At 41.2% G+C, this 23,885-nt stretch overlaps 1 protein-coding gene across 2 annotated transcripts in view; it reads left to right on the top strand.

The window, feature by feature from the left end:
• Positions 1–21,927, top strand: part of LOC138977061 (replication factor C subunit 5-like) — a 142,763-nt gene extending 120,836 nt beyond the window's left edge. Inside the window, exons 10-11 of one of the 2 annotated variants that reach the window (XM_070349976.1) lie at positions 684–738; positions 19,657–21,927. In XM_070349976.1, coding sequence (XP_070206077.1) covers positions 684–738; positions 19,657–19,768 — 167 coding nt within the window. In that variant the 3' untranslated portion in view covers positions 19,769–21,927. The remainder of the gene's footprint in view (positions 1–683; positions 739–19,656) is intronic. The other variant, XM_070349977.1, reaches the window with a different exon arrangement.
• The last annotated feature ends 1,958 nt before the right edge of the window (positions 21,928–23,885 follow it).

Raw genomic sequence — 23,885 nt, 5'->3', positions numbered from 1 at the left:
CTCTGCAAATAAAACAGTTTCAGTTAAAGATTAACATCTGCTATACAGTACCTTCCAGTACAATGAGCAATTGCGCAAGGGTATCACCATTCCTGTTTTTGGTCGACATATTTTTGTGACACGCGAGTTTAATTTACCTATACAAACTAAATGAAACATTCTTTTATTCAATGCAGTACTTACACTGTATCTTGGTGGAGTTTTACTTATCTAGTGTGAAAACTTAAACAAATTTAAAGAAAATATGGTTAGAATTAAGCGAACCCCCCCCCCCCCCCTCCCCTCATCTGTGGCCAGCTATAAAGAAGAATCCAGATACTTATAAGTGGCCGATATTGTTGTTGAACGCAATTTTGTTTTTTATGACCGTCCTTAAAGGTCTTTTAACAGTTTTGACATTTTAGAGGCCAAATGCTGTGCAAACACTGGCCTCATTTGTTCAGAGAGTGATGTTAACCTTACTTGAAATTTGCTATGACATAAACAATGTCTTAAAACAGTGTTCTTCTTGGAAACTGTATACATGTAAAAACTGAGCACACGCACACGGAGATGCAAACCAGTACTCTTCTGCAATCAAGTTTTTGCTCTTCTTTTTTTTAAAGAAACAGCTTTGATAGCATAAAACAGTTAATTGTGTACTTGTGTGTGGTTTTGAGGTAAGTGATTTGTTTCATTTTCAGTGGATATGCCTGTAAAAGTCCAGATCCACTTGCTGATAAAAATGGCTGAAATTGAGTAAGTATTGGTTTTTTTTAATTTAAAGCTGTAGTCTGTTTTTGACTATCCCAGGAGTGAGTGTTTAAACAAAAGAACGGAAAAATGATACAAATTAGTTAAGACTGCAGTAAGAAAGATGATCTTCACATTCTATTTCTTTCTTCTTCTAAACTGAGCAAAAAAATTATTGCACCCATTTTCATACCCCAACTAAAACATTCATTGCCGTGTCATTTCATTCAAACTGTATATGCCATTAAAGGCACTTCACTTGGCTACCGGGCACACTTTTTAGATCAAAGATTTCTGTTGTAGGTATCTCGTGACCGCCGCCGAAGTCAGGGTACCCCCAAAATCGACCTGACAAAAACATAATGTACCAATTAAAAAATCGACACAAATTCAGAATAGGCTTAACTCAGCAACGTTTACAAATGAGGAGAAAGTCAAATCATTTATCTATCCAGAACAGGTTGTTTTGTTTTGCCATCTAGTGTATCTCTTGTGTTATGTCAGTTCCACTGATGCAGGTGTTGATCGCATGAGCAGTAGAAAACGAGAGGTTTTTGCATCCATTTTCAGGGGTACCATGACAAAAAGCGCTATATTTCAGCAATGACAAAATGGATTGCTTCGAAACGTACAAGATTTCAAGTCTACATACGAAACGTACGTCCGGTAAAATTTCGCATCGTTACAGATATTTGTTGAGATGATAAGCAATCTTCCGGAAAATGTTTTAAAACGTGTCATAAGTTTAAAGGTTTACATCCAAAAAAATCATGACTTTGCATGTGTACGGACAAATGAATGTTACAAATGCTGCCAAAGTTTCATATAAATACAATCGCTAGTTTACATTTCTTTTTTTTTTTCCTTACACCTGTTCATTGTTCCGGTGTACTCTCACGCCGCCCTGTCCCTGCACTCACTGCTCCATCCACATCTGAATTTCATTCCGCTGCCAAACTTGTCGATTTTACAGACGCTCCAGGGAGGGATATCGGGTTGTTGCGGTAGGCTACCCTCGGAAGATGACACTGCACTTCTGCTGAGTCACTTCGACGGTGTTCAGTAGTGGGTCTGTCCCGAGCTAACGGACGCAGCCCACTACCTACTATGCCCCCTACTAACGACTTTGACTGCTAAGTTGCGGAGCCAGACTGAGTGAGCGTCCCCTCCAGAGAGCAGACCGCCACTACGTCCCTCCGTCGACCCCCCAGAACGTCACACGTTGAAGACTGACAGCAGAAGTACTATTCAGGGAAGGATGGAACAGGAACAATGAGACCAAGGTCACCATGAGAGCTCCGGGCACGAAGGGCCACAAGAGCAAGGACATTTTATAATTTTGGATGATTAAAGGCACAGTAAGCCTCCCGTAAACCATCACAGATACTGTCAGGCTTTTACACACAGTACAAACACCCTTCCATTTGAACGCTCACCAAACGGGAACATCCTAGATGCCCTACGTAAAGAGCGAGCAATTTTCAAAGAATTAATTTTGCGGAGAGAGTGTCAGAGACAATCGGACCGTGGTGCGTTTTGGCGCTAGACCTAACTTTTAAAATCTAAATAATAAATTGACAGCTTATTACACAAACATTCTTAAATCATAAAAGAATTCTTTTTTTATCAAGACAAGATCAGTACAAGAAGTTTTGAAAGTTGGAAAAAAGAAAAGCCCGGAAGCAGGGTCATGCAAGGTCGTGGTTCTCGTAGCAGACGACGGTTTATACTATATCGCCAGTTCCTCTGAACAGTCGAAAGCCATCGCTAGAGTTCTTGTGAACCACAGCTGTTTGTTTTGTGCATAGTCAGAGGTACTTAATAACGTGCAATTGCAGATAAGCTGACAGCGAGTCGCATTCAAATTACTAAATGACGACTACATTGTGAAAAAGGGAAACTTGATCACACGGGTTCACGATGGATAAACCACGCAAAAATAAATTCTTTGAAAATTGCTCGCTCTTTACGGAGGGCACCTAGGATGTTCCCGTTTGGTGAGCGTTCAAATGGAAGGGTGTTTGTACTGTGTGTAAAAGCCTGACAGTATCTGTGATGGTTTACGGGAGGCTTACGGTGCCTTTAATAAGATGAGGATGATTATGATAATGATGCTATGGATTTCCAATTTGGTTTGAGACTACGTGACAGGGCAGCACTCTACGCTTACTGTCATAATATATCCTGGTGTCAACCAGGCCCGAGAACTGCCGCACCTGCAGTGTTTGTCATGTAAACAGAACCTGAGCACCCTCAAAGTCAAAGTCGCATTCGTTAAGTGAATGACACTCGGCTGTGTGATCCCAGCCTTCCCATAGTAACCATAGCACTTCCACTCTGGGTAGGAGCCGACCCGTAAACACCATCAAATAATTTTGGAGGATTGTAGTGCGACAGCCAAGTCCAGTCATCGGTGACCGTAGCATGGTTTGAGAGGCATTCAGCGATAACCGCTGTCAATAGCAAACAGCCTGAACGTTCAATTTTTTCTCTTGTGTTTACATGACTAGCAAATGTCCGTCAGTCGTTTTACTCGAATGAAACTTTGGCAGTTCTTGTAACAACCATTTGTCCGTGTGCATGGAAAGTCATGTATTTTTCATTTGTAAATTTACAAACCTGTGACGGGTTTAAAAACATTTTTCGGAATTGTGTGCAACATCTGAGTACAAGCATGTAATGATCCAAAATTCCACCCAAGGTAAGTCTCGTATGTAGACCTCAACTCCTGAAAGTTTCGAATCAATCCATTTAGGCATTGCTGAAATAAAGCGCTTTTTGTCATGGTACCCCTCAAAATGGACCCAAAATTCTCTCGTTTTTTACTGCTCATGCGTTCCACACCTAAATCAGTAAAAATGACATAACACAAGAGATACGCAAGATAGCAAAACAAAACAACCTGTTCTGGATAGATAAATGATTTTTCTTTCTTCTCGTATGTAAAAGTTGCCAAGCTGCGCCTATTCTGAATTTTTGTAGATTTTTCAATTGGTACCTGACATTATTGTCAGGTCGATTTGGGGGTACCCTTACTTCGGGGGCGGTCACGTGATACTTAAAACAGAAATCTTTGATCTGAAAAGTGCGCAAGGTAGCAAAATGAAGGGCCTTAAATGGCATATCAAGTTTGAGTAAAATGACACGGGAATGAATGTTTTAGTTGGGGGACGAAAATGGGTGCAATAATTGTTTTGCTCAGTTCATGTTTGCTGGCTGAATATTATTCAAATATGGATGGTCTTTTTTTCTGCTGGATATCAACTCGTAGTCGTAACATGATTAACCTTTAGCACTCCAGATTCCAGCCAGCATTACTTCCCCTGCAGCCACATTATTTTGCTTAATAATAATAAATAATAATAATGGACATTTATTAATTGCCCCTTCTCACAAGAGCTCACAGCGATTTACATATTAATTTCTGCCGTGTGAGATGGAATTTTTTACACAATACATCACGCATTCACATCGGCCAGTAAATCTCAAGCCATTACGGCGAATATTTACTTTTTACGGCCTGTTATTCCAAGTCACACGGGTATTTGGTGGACAATTTTTATCTATGCCTATGCAATTTTGCCAGGAAAGACCCTTTTGTCAATCGTGGGATCTTTAATGTGCACACCCCAATGTAGTGTACACGAAGGGACCTCGGTTTTTCGTCTCATCCGAAAGACTAGCACTTGAACCCACCACCTAGGTTAGGAAAGGGGGGAGAAAATAGCGGCCTGACCCAGGGTCGAACACGCAACCTCTCGCTTACCTAGCATGAGAATAACACCCACTAACTTTCAACACTTAAAACTTCTTTGAAAATGCACTAATAAGCATGAAACTGTGGTTGTGATGGGGTTATAACTTATACTCAAAAATAAAATACTTTTGTTTGCATCATTTATTTTCTTGGCAATAAATACAAATAAAAAAAGTGAAAAGGGGTTATGTCACACGCTTTCCTTCTTTGCCACTACTAAAGCAAACGTGTGCGAGATTGTATGTTACACGCTTTTGGAGCATGGCAAGAACGGATTCAAACTCAAAATCGTCCTTCTTTGCCACTACTAAAGCAAACGTGTGCAAGATTGTATGTTACACGCTTTAGGAGCATGGCAAGAACGGATTCAAACTCATCGTCCCTCCAAAAGCCAAAAAATTAACACACGACTTTTGTTTCTCCTGCTGTTATCGTTTCTTCTCTTTACACATTCTTCAACGCTCAGAATACTGAAAACGGCATCCCAGACGACAGTACTGTTTCCATACGCGAATTTAGCTGCCCTTGGAAAGTGGCTCGCTCAGGAGGCCTGTTAGTCTGAAACTATAAGGACAGAGTTCTGAACATAGATGACAAAGATCCCGGAATGAACAAACATTTCGCGGATGCAGACACAGAAAGACGTCATGAAGAATGCGATGCTTCAAAAGATACAGACTGTGACGTCATTCACATACACCGAGACGTCATTCACAGTTGTTCGGTCACTTCCGTCAAAAAGTAGATCTCTCCACAATGGCTGCTCCTGTGTTTAGGTTTGTTAAGCTTGAGTACACAAAACGTGTTTGTTCTCTCCTCTGTTGAAGCTGTGAGACATAAATGCTATTCCGAATTGGTCGTGTGACAGAGTTTTCTTCCACACTCGATTAGCTGATGTCTAACTCAGCCTGACGGCTTCGTTAGACAATCAACGTAATCTCGTGTGGAAGAAAACGTCTGTCACACGACCAAGTCGGAATAGCAGGTAGTTTTGTCTAGTCCGTGGAATTTTGTGAAACTAACCAGTCTATGCCTGGTGAAACCTCTTTGAACAGGTAATCATGTAGTTGACCATCCCACTTCTGATTCCTGCAGCGGAATGCATAGCCCCTCCATAGGAGCCTAAATTGATGACGTCACTGCAATAAAGTCTGTGGACTCCATAAAGTCTCTTATTTCTAATGCATGGACCGCGCATAGAGCCTTATGCCATCCATAAAGTTATAGCAGGCCCCTCCTTCCAATAAGAGTTATGGAACCGGCTATTGGAGCATTTAAAATGGCGGCTGCTTTCATGCCGATTCAGGATGAGAAGAAATTTGAGAAGCATCCGCCTACATCCACTGAATCGTTACGACAACATGGAACTGTACAGAAAATTCCGCTTTCGTCGGCAGGACATTCTTGCAATCACGGACGAACTGTACGAGCAACTCGAACTGCCGAATCGAAAGGGTGCATTGCTGCCGGTTCTGCGGGTTATCTTGACTTTGGGTCAGTTTTTACGCGTGCGGATCTTTTCAAGATGTGTGTGGTGAACTGATCGCGGTACATAATAATAATAATAATAATAATAATAATAATAATAATAATACGGGAATTTATAACATCAAACACAGCATGCAGAACCAGCAAGAGAGTGACTTATACCTTTATGGCGAGGGTACCGGAATGGATATAGTTTCCAAACCACGAAAGCCAAGTTTTATCAGGAGACGGGCTTTCCAAACTGTCTGCGGCAAATGGTGTAAAACTGACCCGCCGCGAAGCATCACAAAGCTTGACGCATGCGCAGAGACACAGGATGACGGGGAATCCCTTCCACTATCTACGTGTTAAAAATAGAGCCGCTCTTAGTTTTTGCAGGCACTATTTGACCTCATGCATGCGGACCGCTGAGTTCTATAGTGTGTTTCATAGCTATGCGCTCCACAGCGCTATGAAATCCTAAAAGTATGGAGGGGCTATGCATTCAGGCCCTGGTATCTAAATAAGTGGATGTGTGGACCAGCGCATGTCATAGGACGATTTCTTCACGTTCGGTTAGCAACAACAAGCAGAGAAAAGCTTTGATCTCCACTAGATTCACAGGTCGCCATTTCCGAACACGCAGACTTCTTACGTCTTGTCACTGGCTTGCTTTGGACTAGCCACTGTTACCCCCCGCGGGTTAGGGGGAGTCCCATATTGGTTGGGACGAGAAAGAATTTACCCGATGCTCCCCAGCATGTCGTAAGAGGCAACTAACGGATTCTGTTTCTCCTTTTACCCTTGTTAAGTGTTTCTTGTATAGAATATAGTCAATTTTTGTAAAGATTTTAGTCAAGCAGTATGTAAGAAATGTTAAGTCCTTTGTACTGGAAACTTGCATTCTCCCAGTAAGGTAATAATTATTGTACTACGTTGCAAGCCCCTGGAGCAAATTTTTGATTAGTGCTTTTGTGAACAAGAAACAATTGACAAGTGGCTCTATGCCATCTCCCCCCTTCCCCCGTCGCGATATAACCTTTGTGGTTGAAAACGGCGTTAAACACCAAATAAAGAAAAGACTATCCATCTGCACTTTCGTAAATTCCGTTTCGTCACCGTCACTGTCACTTGATGAACTGTCATTTTCTTCACCGAGATACACAGTTCATTGCAAAGATCTTCCTCAGTAAATCGTTCAGATTCCACGTACGATTTGTTGTCAAGAAACAACTCAAACGGAAGTTTCAAACTCGTCATCCTCCATCTTGCTTGTCGAAGCACCAAAGTACTTTATTGATGTAAAAACAAAAGCAGAAAACTTTGACGAAACTCAAATTCAATGCACAAGACACAACAAGATAACGGAAGGAAGTGAGCCTCGTTCTGGCTCAAGTACCGTTAAAAATACCGTTATTCTCGTATGCAAATACAAACAAGAATCGGGTCATTGAAACACGCTTAGCGCTGGCGCAGTATCTCGCCGCTGGTTGACAGAGGGAAAGAAGGGATGTGCGCATAAAATCGCCTCTGGTGTGCTAAAGGTTAAGATTACACAATAACCACCCCTCCCCAAACACACACACACACACGCACAGAACGACGCACAGAACGAAGAAGTTGCAGACAAAGAGAGCAGGTCTTGCTCTTTCGAACGATATATGATATGGCAATGTTTTAGATCTATCCCCAATGCAGTTTGTCAACAAACACTTCAAAAACGGCATGCTATTTTGGCCCGTAAATTACGATATCGGAGATGACGGGCGTCGTATTATGCCTAACGACACCTGACGGCCCTGTTGAAGATTTTTTTTGTTTGTATGCTCATGTGAGCGAACACCGTCCATGTCACAAGATGGAACATAAATTGTTTCTTATTTGGCAGAAAAAGCCAGTAACGGCTATGACGGTTATGGAAACCCCAATTCTATTTTCTCTCTTTGTTGTCTCTTGGCTAGATTCAGACGCACTTCAGCTGTAAACAAAAACCTGTTCATAAACCAAAAACGTTTGAAGGTTGTTTTAAACGTATTTGTGTGTAAAAAGTCCCTCAAAATGGGATGGGAAAAAAAATTTCCCGAAAGAAGTTACTGCATTTGTGCTTATTTCCCTGGACATTTACTTTTAGCCATGGCAACGACTCACAGGGACTTCCTCGTGCACAAAAATGACTGCAGCAACAGCACTGACGATCGTGTCATGTAAAATGATAGTGCATGTGATTAGAAAGAGCTTGCTTATATTTTTAAAATAAATTCAAATTCTTAAAAAGTACGCCCGGACAGTATCGGAGATGACATTTTTGGTAGTATTTATTGCTCTCAGAACTGGGAGTAACAAGGAATTAACATAAATTGATGTGCCGAAGTTAGCTCACGGCCGACCATATCAGAGGTAATAGAAGTTTAACCTTGACATCTTTTTGTATTGGCTGCAGCGGACAACGAAAAAACGAAATGGTCGCTTCTGATTGACAATGAGCGTTTGATGTCATATATTAATGTTTGAATGACATGACATGGGAATGAATGTTTTAGTGGGGGTACAAAAATGGGTGCAATAATTTTTGTGCAGAGTTTATAAGGTATTAGTTCATTACAGTTATCACTTTCGCTGACTTGCTAATTTGAGCACGAGGAATGCTCGATCTGACAGTGTACCACCAAAGTTTGCGACCTATTTTAGACTCAATGGCCAGGTTGTGGGAGATGGGACTGCTATCCTGCATTAGATAAAGAAACCTATTTTAACAGCACCAATTACTTGTCTCCTGTTAAAGTGGCAGAAGTCTGTTATTTGTCTCCAAAGTGTCCATTTCTTTGCTCAAATAACTAAGAGCAAGGATATTTTTACGTCACAGCTATCTTCTCTATTTATTAAGGTGTGTCAATTTTGCTATCGTTTTTAAGATAAACATATGCAGCATTTGATCACGCTGTTTATTTCTGCAGTTAAACAAGATTTTTGAAAGTAGAACACTGGGGCTGTCAGTAGAGCATACTTATTCTCTAGTTATCAATGAGTTGCACCTTGTTTTTGTCTGTCACGTTGTAGTACTTTTTCACTTGACAAAAAAGTTACTGAACAAAAGTTAGTAACATTTTGGGTTAAAGTTTAAACAAGCAACTTTTGGCATTGACTGTGAGTTCAAAGACAAGCATTTGACTTAGGGTGTATGTGTGCATGATGTTAGGATTGTCTTTTGTCAATATGATCAGATAATTTCTTGTGCTTTGCTTTCCTGCCAAGGGAAAGAAGAGGTTTTAATTCATACAGTCGACTCCGGATATTACGTCACCCCTCGGGGGATGTTTTTGAGTGACGTTATACGCGGTGACGCTGTATCCGTTTCATCGGTTATAACGTCACTTTTACGCGCGGGTGATGTTATATCCGGAGTCCAAGAGTTATGTCCCTTTCTAAAGTACTGACTGCAGACCTGTGCACATCTACGGTTTCTCCGTAATTTCTACGATTTTTATATGCAGAATACGGTGCTACGGATTTGTAATTAAAATTCCAAAATTCCAATGTTTTACTAAAAAAAACAAAAAACTTTTCTTCTGTTTTAAAATGTTTTGACCAATTAGTTGGCCGTTGCGCTAAAAAGACGTTTTCCGATTTACCGGAAGCGCGCGTGTTCTCAGCATTGAGTCTTTGTTCTTAGACTCAGCGTCTGCGTGGCAACTTGTGATTAAAGTGAAACATGAAAAAGAAAAAAAGAGTGCGAGATTCAGATAGTGAAGAGACCGCAACACGACGGTGGCCTAGTGGTAAGGCATCCGCCCAGTGAGCGGGAGGTCGTGGGTTCGAACCCCAGCCGGGTCATACCTAAGACTTTAAAATTGGCAATCTAGTGGCTGCTCCGCCTGGTGTCTGGCATTATGGGGTTAGTGCTAGGACTGGTTGGTCCGGTGTCAGAATAATGTGACTGGGTGAGACATGAAGCCCGTGCTGCGACTTCTGTCTTGTGTGTGGCGCACGTTAAATGTCAAAGCAGCACCGCCCTGATATAACCCTTCGTGGTGGACTGGGCGTTAAGCAAACAAACAAACAAACAAACAAAAGATAGTGAAGAGAAGACACCAGCAATCATACACTTCCACTCAAACCAAATATCAAAGTAATGAATGAACAACTTAATAAAATACAATAACACTAAAAACAAAACACTGTTAAATAATAAACTTATTTCCTTTTACAGTTGAATTAAATTGGTTGGGGTTCTTTTATTTTATTTCATTCTTTTTCTTTTTCTTTCTCCTCTATCCTTTTGGACTCCAAAGAAGAAGAAAACGGCACAACAGTGCAGTTATTCTCAAGACAACCTGGAGATCGTAAAATCCAGTTTGTGTGCTTTTTGAGCAGAATTATGTCTTGAACTGTCGTTACAGCTTACTACTGAAACATTTTAAAAACTACTGAAATTTGGTTTGTTTTACTACTGATGAGCGTTTTGAGTGTGCACAGGTCTGTGACTGTTTTAATAAAACTGTGCAGAAATGGAAAGTGCAACATTAGTGTTGTTTAAAAATCACAACAACATGTTGTTGAAAGTTTTAAACCAACTTATTACAATAATCTTTAATTCACTTCCTCATATATAGAATTGTGGACGACGAGCGCAGTGGTAAGACGTCGGCCTCCTAATCGGGAGGTCGTGAGTTCGAATCCCGATCGCTGCCGCCTTCCCGCAGTGGGGCACTGCGGTTATGAAATTAAAGGCCCCTCCTGTTTTTGGAACCGCAGGAGCTTTCTAGTTTGCTGTTTGGTAGATTTTTGGTTCCTCTTTCCTGTCATGCTCTCTTTTTCTTCATGAATTCTTTTCTTTTTTCTGCCTTCTTGCTCATTCACCTGTATTTTTTCAAAAAATCTCTTCTCTTGCCGCTTGTCTCGCGATTCATGTATAGTTTAATCTGTTAGTGTTCTGATGTAAGTCCAGCAGTAGATAGGTTAAGCCTATTTTAACATACTGGAAACTGGTAATCTTCCAGTAGGTATTAATTTAGTTTTACTAAAGCCTGCTGGGACACAAGTAATGGGTTAGTGCATTTGTAAACAGGAATCGCTTGACAAGTGGCCCCCTTCATCCCCCCCCTTCCTCGTCCTGATATGGCTCTGCGTAGTCGGCTGGACGTTAAGCAACAAATAAACAAACAAACAAACAAACAAATCGCTGCCGCCTGGTCGGTTAAGAGTGGAGATTTTTCCGATCTCCCAGGTCAACTTATGTGCAGACCTGCTAGTGACTTAACCCCCTTCGTGTGTACACGCAAGCACAAGACCAAGTGCGCACGGAAAAGATCCTGTAATCCATGTCAGAGTTCGGTGGGTTATAGAAACACGAACATACCCAGCATGCCTCCCCCGAAATCGGCGTATGCTGCCTGAATGGCGGGGTAAAAACGGTCATACACGTAAAAATCCACTCGTGCTAAAAACATGAGTGAACGTGGGAGTCTAAGCCCATGAACGAAGAAGAAGAATTGTGGACTATTCTCTTCTTTGCGTATTTCTAAAACCTGGCTAGACCATGAATACAAAATTGTATACACAAAATTTTCCCCGACATTCGGCAATCGTATCAACGTACAGTATTGTAGGCTACATGCTGATTCTGAGACAGATTGCTAGTGTTGGAGTGTCAAGCTCCGTCTGGTTCCATCGACAATCTCAGTCTTTAATTATAGTGTCCGACGTTATTACGGCTTTAAGGAAACACACACACATGGCTGTCGTTCATTCATATTCTGCTAGATCTTGACCTGTCCTTGATGTCCGAAGAAATAAAAATGACGAGAACTTCATGGGTCCTTATATGTAATTACTGTCTATTTGACTTATACTATTATTATTAACGAAGACGTTTCTCGTCAACAGCAAAGTGGCTTGCCCACCTTTACGCACAATCGTTCTGGTAGTAACAACTTTGGGTTCATAGTTACCCCCTTTCCCCCATCCACCGTCTCCACCACATCTAGTGAGCGGGACGTTATACTCGTTAGACTACTACTGTATTATTATTATCATTATCCCCGAGTACGCTAGTACTAGGGTCCAGCAGACTTTAATTGTCTGTGTGTGTGTCTCGACTTAACAGCTTATTGCTGGGAAACTACTGGGCGCAGTTCGTTCAAAAGTTGATACACTAACTTGATAATAGGTCCGATTGATCGTATTAAAACTTCATAATGTTACCTGGGACCTAAATGCGAAATAAACCACAAAAACGACTTGGCGGTGGGAGGAATTTGCGGTGCAACAGCCAGCCAGGCAGTCTGATAGAACGGTGCAAGGTCTCGCCCAACCAAGACTATGGCATACTTGTAGCAAAGCCGCCGAATGGTACCGTAAACCAAGAATAGTGACGTAAGAAAATAGAATGTCGTCTTTTGATTTGGAACGTGACGTGTTTTAGAATGGAGATGTGGTAGTGTACTCGTGTGTGTGTGTGTGTGTGCGTGCGTGTGTGAGAGAGAGAGAGAGAGGGAGTGACGGAGAGAGAGAGTGCATGGGTGAAACCTATGAAAATGAAATTGACTGAAATTTTTTTGAGGCAGGGGTCCAGGGGCCGCCTAGGCCCTGGCGGGGTACGGGGCAGGGCCCCGTTAGGTGGTCCAGGGGGACGAATTTTTGCATTATACATTGTGATTTTGTGGCCTTTCCTGGCAAAAAAATACACTTTTTGTCACTAGTATATCATGCAGGTCAAAAAAATACCTTCAGATTCTAATGATATGGTAAAAAGGGTAAACAAAATCAAAACAATTCACAGAAGTAATCATTTTTCTTTTGTATCTTTTCACACTTGCATCTTCCAACACAACGACACAATTGATAACAATTAACATTGACAACAGCCAATTACTAAATGAAATAGAAACTGAACAACTGAAATAAAAGTTCGAAATATTTAATTATAAGAAGCAAACATTGCCAGACAGGCATTGAAATAAATGATAAAACAGAATGTCACACATGCAAACAGCATGATGTAGCACTGCACAAAGTAGCAACTAAGCAGTAGCATCTCTTATAGTGCAAAGTTCTCAAGGAAAAGCACTTGAGTTTCAAGCACCAAACTTATCACACACAGTTTTAGTTTCATGAACTCCAACCAGTCCCATCGCCATTTGTTGGCTAGACCAGCATCAATAAGATCTGTCCATGCGTTTTCCGTCAAAACCGGTATCTTTGTCGCAGAAATCGTGTCACCACTTCGTAATGCCTGCCAAAACGCGAGAACTTTTTTTTATCGTGATGCAGAGCGAATCCGAAAGCGAAGAAACCTCACCTTTTTTTTAATAAAAATTGCGGATTGACGGAATTTCCTTCAGACTTATTTTCAGATTGACGGATTTCAGTCAATTGACGGGCTACTTTCACCTATGAGAGTGTGTGTGTGTGTGTGTGTGTGTGTGTGAATGTCTGAAGAGTACTCGGGTCCAGCGTGAGCGTTTTTTTATAACGTCACTTATATAACGTCCATGGCTTTCCAAGTAGAGTCATAATAGTGTTTAGAGTGCAGTATCACTTTTCTCAATTTGTCGGTTCATTGCACTTAGTGTTTACCTTTACAATTTAGCCTGAGCGACCTACTCAGCCTGTCGACAACGACCAGTTGAAAGTGAAGCTCAGCCTCCTCGTCGTGGGCAGTTGTAGTCAGTATACTACGGACCAAAAAACAAACAAACGTCGTAGTCTGTTCTCATCCTCTCGACCTTCTCCTACCGTCATTTCAATAATCGATTATTTTTTTTTATATACGTGATTGAAGGACAGAAGTGGACAGATCCATTCGCACGCGCTCGCACAGGAATAACCATGTATGCTCGATATGAAACTTAATTTTTTTTATTTTTTTTATTAAAAACCAAGACAGGAACTCACAAAACGAATGAAATGCAACATTTTTCTTTTAATTAAAAACCTAGAACACTGAGGAACCTAAGTAAGGAACTCACAAAACGAAATGAAATGAAACATTTTTCATTACTGACTAAAAGCATAGAACAGGAACTCACAAAACGAAATGAAATAAAACATTTTTCTTTTGATTAAAAACCTCGAACAGGAACTCACAAAACGCATGCAGCAAAAATGATTATGCCTTGAACCTAGTTTTCCTTGGGCCTCTAACAACGGAAAAACTTGAATACCGTTAGCACACAAAACTTGTGACAGTGTAGGGTAAAAGAACATGCCTTGACAGTTGTTCACCATGGACTTCTATCCCGAAAAACAAACAAGAAACAAACAAACAAATATATATAACAAACAAACTAGACCCCAAAAGTATGAATACAACTCACATACCTCTCTCGTCCTTCCACTCTACACTTCCTGCGTTCACTCACACATTCATTCTTCAGCATCAGTTGTTTTTGTCTTCAATTGTTATACCTTCAAACACACACACAGACACACTTCAAATGGATATACATTTTTTTATTAACATGTATGGGTGAAACAAATCATATACTTGAAACGTGCAGAAACTCTCTCTCTCTCTCTCTCTCTCTCTCTCTCTCTCTCTCTCTCTCTCTCTCTCTCTCTCTCTCTCTCTCTCTCTCCGAGTCTAGTCCTAATCATTGTACAGGCATGGAAGAACTTGACATTAATCGAGAGCTTTCATGACTGACGTAAAACATTTTGTCTTCTGGCCTCTTCTGTACGTGCTAAGCTACTCGTCGAAATCTTTCCCATATCATCTGTTACCAACTTGGACAATTCGTCGATTAAGATGTTATTTTCAGGTCTGTACAATGATTACAGCACAAATCAACGTCAGCTGACATAGTACAGATAACTATGAATGCAGTGGTTTGCTTTGAGAGTTGTATTAAAAACCGCGCGTTCTTCTGTCGACTTGGATCTTAGCATCGCTTGGACTTATGTGGCTCAACTTGACTTCACTATAACAGGGTGGACTAAGTGAGCAGCTTGTAGAGGGTGGTTGCCAGTTTTTGCTCTTCAGCACACTCAAATCACTCTCTCAAAATGTGCGCAGAAATTTCTCAAATAGACTTTTTCATTTCGCGCACTCTGAGAGAGTGATTCAAGCCTGCTGTCAGTCAGTGCGAACAGTGGTTTGTATGTCAACCACCGTCTACATGCTGAATACACGACCACAGGGGTCTGGAGGAGGGTGGCTGCAGCCAGAATTTCCACGTCAGTGCCCCATGTCTTGGGCTGCAATGGAGAGCCACCTTCCACCAGGTATTCCTGTAGGTCGCGCCCTAAGTAGGCAGAAAATGGTCGCGGGTTTTTGATCATGAAGTCCACGATTGTTTCTCGTATTCGCTCATGATGAGCCTGTGTGCCTGTGATCTCAAGGCTCAAGGCTCAATACAAGCAGTTGCCGTCCCCAACAATGGTGTCCACAGAATCGGGGATACCAAGGGACGACTGATGGGGTCTGTGCCTCAAACTGCCGAAACTCAAACGGTTCTAGGTCTGTCCCTACTCATAGCCATCTGCTGAGTAGTTACAGGGCTGACGTGGCGATAGAACGGGAGAGAGACCTGAGAAGTGTTTCTGAAAGAGACGCTAACTCCAAGAGTTATGAGATTTTTTCACGCAAACCCTACTGAAGAATTTGTGGTATTTTATTGTGAATATGTTAACAAAAAAACAATTGGATGATCACAAACTGAAGAAGGGAAATAGGGAAGCAAAATAGAACATCAAACATAAAGATTTTACAGGTGAATTTGGAAAAAACCGGTATGTATCCATTTTTGAAGCCCAATTTGAAGCATGGAATACAGTCAAACATAAATTAAAAGTGTTAAAGTGGTTACAGTGTTCAGAAATAGTGTTAAATAACAAGTTGAGTTATCCCTCTTCACAAATTTTAAAAGAAATACACCTCTTGTCGCGCAAAATTTTGAACTGTGATGCTTTTACTACACCCACCCCCTACTCATTTTTCAGAAAAGAGTGCATATTATCTTTTAAATAGAAAGGCAAGGTAATCAGATGATCAAAAACTTCAGAACAGAAATAGGGAAGCAAAATAGAACATCCAACATAGTAATTAGACTGTTGAATTCCGGAAAAAACCACTTTTTTTACTCATTGAGTCACTTGAGAAAAAGTGACTCTATGTAATCGGTCAGTGTTAGTCTGTCCGGCCGGCCGGCCGTCCGTAGACACCACCTTAACGTTGGACTTTTCTCGGAAACTATCAAAGCGATCGGGCTCATATTTTGTTTAGTCATGACCTCCAATGACCTCTACACTTTAACGATGGTTTCGTTGACCTTTGACCTTTTTCAAGGTCACAGGTCAGCGTCAAAGGAAAAATTAGACATTTTATATCTTTGACAAAGTTCATCGGATGTGATTGAAACTTTGTAGGATTATTCTTTACATCAAAGTATTTACATCTGTAGCCTTTTACGAACGTTATCAGAAAAACAAGGGAGATAACTAGCCTTTTCTGTTCGGCAACACACAACTTAACGTTGGGCTTTTCTCGGAAACTATAAAAGTGACCGGGCTCAAATTTTATGTGAACGTGACTCATTGTGTTGTGAATAGCAATTTCTTCCTGTCCATCTGATGCCTCATATAATATTCAGAACTGCGAAAGTGACTCGATCGAGCGTTTGCTCTTCTTGTTTTATTAGCTGAATTTTTAAAGCTTAGAAGACAGGAGGAAAAAAAAAGTGCTAATGTGGTGACAGTGTTCAGAAATAGTGTTAGATACCAAGTTGAGTTATCCCTCTTCATCACAGTTAAAAGAAACACACCTCTTGTCACGCACAATCTTGAACTTTGATGCTTTTACTACCCCCACCCCCTACCCATTTTTCAGAAAAGAGTGCATATTATCTTCCAAATAGGAAAGCAAGGTAATCAGATGATCAAAAACTTAAGAAGATAAATAGGGAAGTAAAATAGATATCCAACATAGTGATTTAACTGTTGAATTCAGAAAAAGACACTTTTTTCTCTCATTTTTGAAGCTGAATTAGAAGTTTGGAAGACAGAAAAAATAAATTAAAAGTGCTAAAGTGGTTACAGTGATCAGAAATAGTGTTAGATACCAAGTTGAGTTTTCGCTCTTTATCACAGTTAAAAGAAACACACCTCTTGTCGCGCACAGTCTTGAACTGTGATCCTTTTACTACCCCCGCCCCCTACCCATTTGAACACAAAAGAGTGCATATTCTCTTCCAATTAGAAAAATAAGTAATTTTAAGCAACTGGACATTTTTAAAATACATCTTTTCTGTCAGTCCAAGGATTGCTTAGTCCATTAAAAACAGACTAGGATTTAGCGCACCCATTTTAAGAAAAAGTTAACATGATAATTGATATATCAGACTTTTTTTATGCAATTACTACTGAAGATTCCAGACCAGGTAAAACAATCATTTTATATCCTTTGTCACATTTTTAAAATTTTGTTTATCAATCTATCTATAGCGAGTCTTGTCTCTTTGTGTCATTTAGTTATTTTCAAGAATTCTATCCTGGCAAAAAAAATTAAAAATCCCTACCTACCTACCCTATTTTGTTTACCCATGTTATTAGAAACAGACAACTTATTTTTATTGGCCTAAAGATCTTGAAACATTTGTTTTAATAGAGAAATAACAAGTACAGCCCTTAGCTGTGTCATTCGAATTTCTTTGTCAGGCTGAAACTTAGCTGTTGCGTTGAACTCATCTACACACTCACGTTACTCACACAAGTATACAATTCTACCCACAGAGGCGTTCGGGGATGGGGGTCTCGCACTCGGGCGAATCACACCACAAAATACAAAGTATAACGTACACAGATTTTTCTATTGAACCAAAAAGCAAATTAAATCATGAATAAATCAATCAAGCAAAACTTCCACACAATGACACACTCCCTCTCGGTTCACACTGCGATCTGGGCGTGCACACTTGGCAGCACGTATACCGTTCCGACGCCGTTTGTCTTCCTGCAAGTTCAGCACAGGCACACGATTGTCCAAGAATCACAATAATCCTCGTGAATGTCACAGCAGGCATAGTAAGGTTACGTAGAAAAGTCGAAAAGGGTGCGTTAATGGTGGTAATCCAGCACACCCACAAACACACACACACACACACACACACACACTCCGGTTTGGTAAGTTACCTGATAAATGTGGTTCTCAACTCACAAGACCAATTTGTCATCTTCCAGTGTGAAATTCAGATCAGCCCCAAGTACGTGCAAGAAGCGATAATCTGAAAAATATCTTTTCGCGTGAACGCTGCATTGGTGAGTACACATGTAAGGGAGACAATTCCCCAATCACATCAGTAACGTGTCGTCTGCTATGCTACAAATGACACATTCCCTCTCGGTTCACACTGCGCTCTGGGCATGCACACTTGGCAGCACGTATACCGTTCCGACGCCGTTTGTCTTCCTGCAAGTTCAGCACAGGCACACGATTGTCCAAGAATCACAATAATCCTCGTGAATGTCACAGCAGGCATAGTAAGGTTACATAGAAAAGGGTGCGTTAATGGTGGTAATCCGGCACACACACACTGACACACACACACTGACACACACACACACACACACACACACACTCCGGTTTGGTAAGTTACCTGGTTCTCAACTCACAAGACCAATTTGTCATCTTCCAGTGTGAAATTCAGATCTGCCCCAAGTACGTGCAATAAAATGTAGAAGCGATAATCTGAAAAATATCTTTTCGCGTGAACGCTGCCACTTTGTCATCAGTCCGATGTCTTTTACTATCCAGAGCAGGGATGAACACACTTTTTCATCAGCAGTTTGTTATGTTTATCCGCAGACTGCTTTCCATTACTTGTCTGTTTTAGATTGACTCGTAGGGTTCTTCAGCCAGGCAAGAAGTGCTTGTTTACTGACACGTTCTCACGCACGATATGTTGTAAATGCAAGTTCTAACGATTGTTTTTTATTGCACTGATAGAGAATGTCGATAGTTGTAAACTTCTGCCATTTCCTAATGTTTATTTCATTATTTTGCATACGGATATGGCTAATAAGTGGATAATCTGTTACGACACGAAACGCGCTCTAAATCCGGGAAGGGAGGTGTGTCCTACTGCCTTAAGCCTTTTCACCATAATTAAGGGCAAATCTCTCTTCTTTTTTTTAAGTATGTTAGGCTATAGCATTAAATAAAATTCAAGGAAGGCATCAAGCCTGGCAAAAAAATAGCATTAGACAGTAAATTTTTACCTTTAAAAGAAAATACATGTATGTACTTCACATATTCAATACAAAGACAACGTTCAAAAATCAGGGTTTTATCATATGAGTGGTATTGACATCTACCCCTGTGTGTTTATTGAAAACATTAACTGCTGAGTAGTTACAGGGCTGGAGTAAACAAGCAAAAATGTATGTGTGAGTAATTCATTTAATTGTCAACTAGTTACCATAATCATTTATTGATTTAAAAATTAAAGGAAGAAAAAACATGATCACATTGCGGGTGGCATCAAGCCATGTCATTCCGGATCATTGGCTGGGCCATGGATATAACGAACCAAATCTCAGTTTAACGGCCGAATTACAGTTACATGTTCAAAGTCGTTGGACAGAGGTACCACCGTAGTCTTTTCTGCTTGCAGTGATTACTAAGATAAGATAAGAAATTTGCCAACCGGCATAACGGGCAGTAAGTAATAAGAAACGTGAACATTTGCTTTCATTCCATGTTTCAGACATCGCCTGGCGAGTGGGACAAATGAGCGAATCCAGCTCAGCGCATTAGTAGCTTCATTCCAGACTGCGAGAGAACTTGTCTGCCATGATTCATTACGAGTGTCATCATAACTCCAAACCTTCAACCAATGGAACCCAAAACAAGAATTATCATATTTTTGAATGTTTTTTGTGCTATTTCTTGAAAACGTTATACATGTACAGGGTTTGATTACCTCCACACATCATCACGTCTGGTTGACCCTTTGTCAAATTTCAAGGTCACAGTGGTGTCATGTTCCTGTAAAAAAAAAAAAAAGGAAAATCAGCATTGTCTTGATCATTTTGAAGCTAGAGCCTTGAAACTTCACACATTCTCAGGGTTGGATGAACTCCGCACATGACCCAAATCTGGTTGACAAGTTCAATTTCAAGATCACATTGGAGTTAAGTTATGGTCTTGAATGTTTCTGTAGTATATTTAACACAAGACTGTAGGTGAGAAGAAATAGCAGAGTAAGATAATAAAGTATACACACCAGAGACATAAATATACAAGGAAAGGAAAATAGACATTATGTCTCCCTCAGCAATAACACAAATGAGGAGAGAATGAAGAAAATAAGTCTACAAGAAGATGTACGGAGCAGTTTATGGAGGAAGCACTAACTTTCTTTTCAAATGGTCCTCTGAACAGAAGTTTTAGGTCTGCATGGGGATATGGGTACAGTTGTACTGTAGCAAAATTGTGTATGCTTTACTTATTTTGAAACATAGCCAATCATACCAAATGGGTTATTTTAGTCATACACAACGCACTACAGTAACTAAAGGTCGCAGGGGTCAAAGTTAAGGAGAAAAAAATTGTGCCCTGTAGTTTTCTTGTCTTAAATATGCATATGTGACTTGTAACCCAAACTTTCATGAAGAAAACTGGTCCTTTTTGACTCACATGCGAAGCAAAAGTGAGTCTATGTACTCACCCGAGTCGTCCGGACGTCCGGACGTCCGTCCGGAAAACTTTAACGTTGGATATTTCTTGGACACTATTCAGTCTATCAGTACCAAATTTGGCAAGATGGTGTATGATGACAAGGCCCCAAAAAACATACATAGCATCTTGACCTTGCTTCAAGGTCAAGGTCGCAGGGGCCATAAATGTTGCCTAAAAAACAGCTATTTTTTACATTTTTTACATTTTCTCTGAAGTTTTTGAGATTGAATACCTCACCTATATATGATATATAGGGCAAAGTAAGCCCCATCTTTTGATACCAGTTTGGTTTACCTTGCTTCAAGGTCAAGGTCACAAGAGCTCTTCAAAGTTGGATTGTATACATATTTTGAAGTGACCTTGACCCTGAACTATGGAAGATAACTGTTTCAAACTTAAAAATTATGTGGGGCACATGTTATGCTTTCATCATGAGACACATTTGGTCACATATGATCAAGGTCAAGGTCACTTTGACCCTTATGAAATGTGACCAAAATAAGGTAGTGAACCACTAAAAGTGACATGGTAGAAAGAGCCAATAAGCACCATTGTACTTCCTATGTCTTGAATTAACAGCTTTGTGTTGCATGACCTTGGATGACCTTGACCTTGGGTCAAGGTCGCAGTTCTTAGTGTATGATGTCATTGCTAGGTTTAGTTATTTGACCATGTCAAGGTCAAGCATGTGAGTCGTATGGGCTTTGCCCTTCTTGTTTTGTTTTCTATGTATAATTGGCGGGTACTGCCTCCTCCTGAAACAGTAAATAAGTTCAAGAGCATCTGCAGCATCTTGAAATTTAGACTGATCACGACGAATACCTTTTCTGCCTCTCTTAAGACTTGCCCCCTAATTAGACAACTTCACTAACAAAACAGTCCAGCGGCTGTGAATTTGTGGACTGCTGCAAAAGGTATATTTTTCACAGCAACAACAAACACAAGAAACCTGGCATGATAGAACAAAATTAGGTCGAGCGCACCACTTCATTAACTGAATTGCATGTGTGGTGCAATAATTTCAGATTGTCTTTGAGAAAAGGTTGAACAAATCAGATTTGAATTAACAAAATCCTTTTCTGAGGGCATTGCACCCAGACCCTTACAAGGGGTGTTCCTTGATTCTACTAGGGGGCAGCATTTAAACCCGCCACCCCCCCGAATCAATGGCATAATTTTCTCTCAAACTCCTTGACACTTTGGATTGTCTAACTATAAATATTGACTTAAAACAGAAATTTACACATGGTGCATGTCAAAAACTTTCAGTAATATATGTATTTCCCAGCAGAAATAATTAATTGCCTTCCTGTTTTATTTGTGCGTGTGCTTGCATTCGCATGTGTATGAAAGATCGAGAAAGGTTCAGTCAAATCCCTGATTCAAAATTTGTGGAGAGGAAACTCTAATGTGTGCCTAATATGGCCAGGAATCTGTCAAGGAGTCATAATGCAAAATCCCTACTCTGAACAAACTGTTATTCTTCTTGCCATCACTGAGCTGCAGCAACCACAGACAGTCACATGCACACACTCGGATCTAGTCCATGAGCTGAATCAGTCCGTAAACTTTAATGAACGTTGATCAACTGTGGCGTTATTTCTTAAGCTAAGATATTCTTTTCGCGTATGTTGACAGCAATGCTTTCTGCACGATATACAACAATCAGAACGACAATAACCGCAAAACTCTGACCACAGTGAAGGCCCGCACGCGTGCACCCACCATCTCTTAAACGGTGCGAACTTGATTTGCCGAAATATCTTCAATAAAGCTTTTCTCTGGAAAATTGTGCAACATACTGGAAATATAGTTAATAATGTTGTTCAAAAGTAGACTGTATAGCCGTTCTTTTGAACTATCTTACATTACCACAGGATTATTCTGACATACACTATCGCGGGGTTATCTCCCCTACCCCTATTTGGCTTTGACGCAAAATGCATTCATCTTTGGCGATTCCTGTATAGATAATTAAATGTGTATACTTTGAAGTTCTCTGTGTAATAATACTATCCTTCATTTGAATCATATAACTTGATAAATATACTGTTCAAAAAAAGAAACGCATAGCTTGTAATATTTGGTTAATTTAGTTATATGGCTACAAGGATATCCACCAAACTGCAGAAAATGTTTATCTGGTCGTCGACCTTTCGTCCATTGCCACAAGTGAGCTCTGCACGTGACGCATGCGTTATCAGTGGCTACAATGTCAAAATTGCTCATTTGGCATGACCACTCGTCATGCTTCAGTGTAATCTCGTGAAACTCGGGGAATATTGAGCTCTCACCATGTCTTCCAAAACCCATGAAAGCGGATTGTTCGCCACAAAGAAATCAGACGACAATTCAGCGACGAAAGATGGCCCGATTGAGCAGAGAAGACCGCCAAATTGCATTGGGTCGTTTACAAGCAGGCCAAAGTCAAAGTGCAATCGCCAGGCACTTCCACGTGTCCCAGAGCACCATCAGTAGACTGTGGGTCAGGTTTCAAGCCACTGGCTCCGTTGCTGACTTGCCACGAGCGGGAAGACCAAGGGCGACAACTGCTGCTCACGACCGCTTCATACGGCTCCGCCACCTCCGGAATCGTTTCCTGTCGGCCTCATCTTCTGTCCAGGCTCTCCCCGGGCCACACCGATTATCGGACCAGACCGTGCGGAACCGCCTGCATGAAGCTGGTTTGAGAGCTCGCAGACCTCACAGAGGAGCTGTCCTCGCCCGCCGCCATCGCCAGAACCGAGTGCAGTGGGGCAACCAGCACCTTCGCTGGACCGTCCGGAATCACTGGAGACACGTGGTTCAGCGACGAGTCCTACTTCCTGCTCCAGCGACATGATGGTCGGAGGAGGGTCTACCGGAGAGTAAACGAACGTTACGCGCCCAACTGTGTGGATGAGGCACCCGTTCATGGTGGTGGAGGCGTCATGGTGTGGGGGGCGATCAATACCGCTGGAAGGAGCACCCTGGTGCACGTCCAAGGGCGCATAACTGCCCAGCGATACGTGGAGGAAATTCTGCGCCCACACGCCCTTCCTCTTCTGGCTGACCAGGATGCCATATTCCAGCAGGACAACGCTCGCCCGCACACAGCACGACTCACCACCCAGTTCCTCACCGACCACCATGTCCAGGTGCTTCCCTGGCCATCCATGTCGCCAGACATGAACCCGATAGAACACCTCTGGGATGAATTGGACAGACGTGTGCGCAGGCGAGAAGAAGCGCCGGCAAATCACCGCGATCTATTGC

This window comes from Littorina saxatilis, linkage group LG9 (genome assembly GCF_037325665.1).
Source record: "Littorina saxatilis isolate snail1 linkage group LG9, US_GU_Lsax_2.0, whole genome shotgun sequence".
NCBI lineage: Eukaryota > Metazoa > Mollusca > Gastropoda > Littorinimorpha > Littorinidae > Littorina > Littorina saxatilis.
The sequence above is the reverse complement of the archived record's forward strand: the minus strand, read 5'-3'. Positions and strand labels throughout refer to the sequence as shown.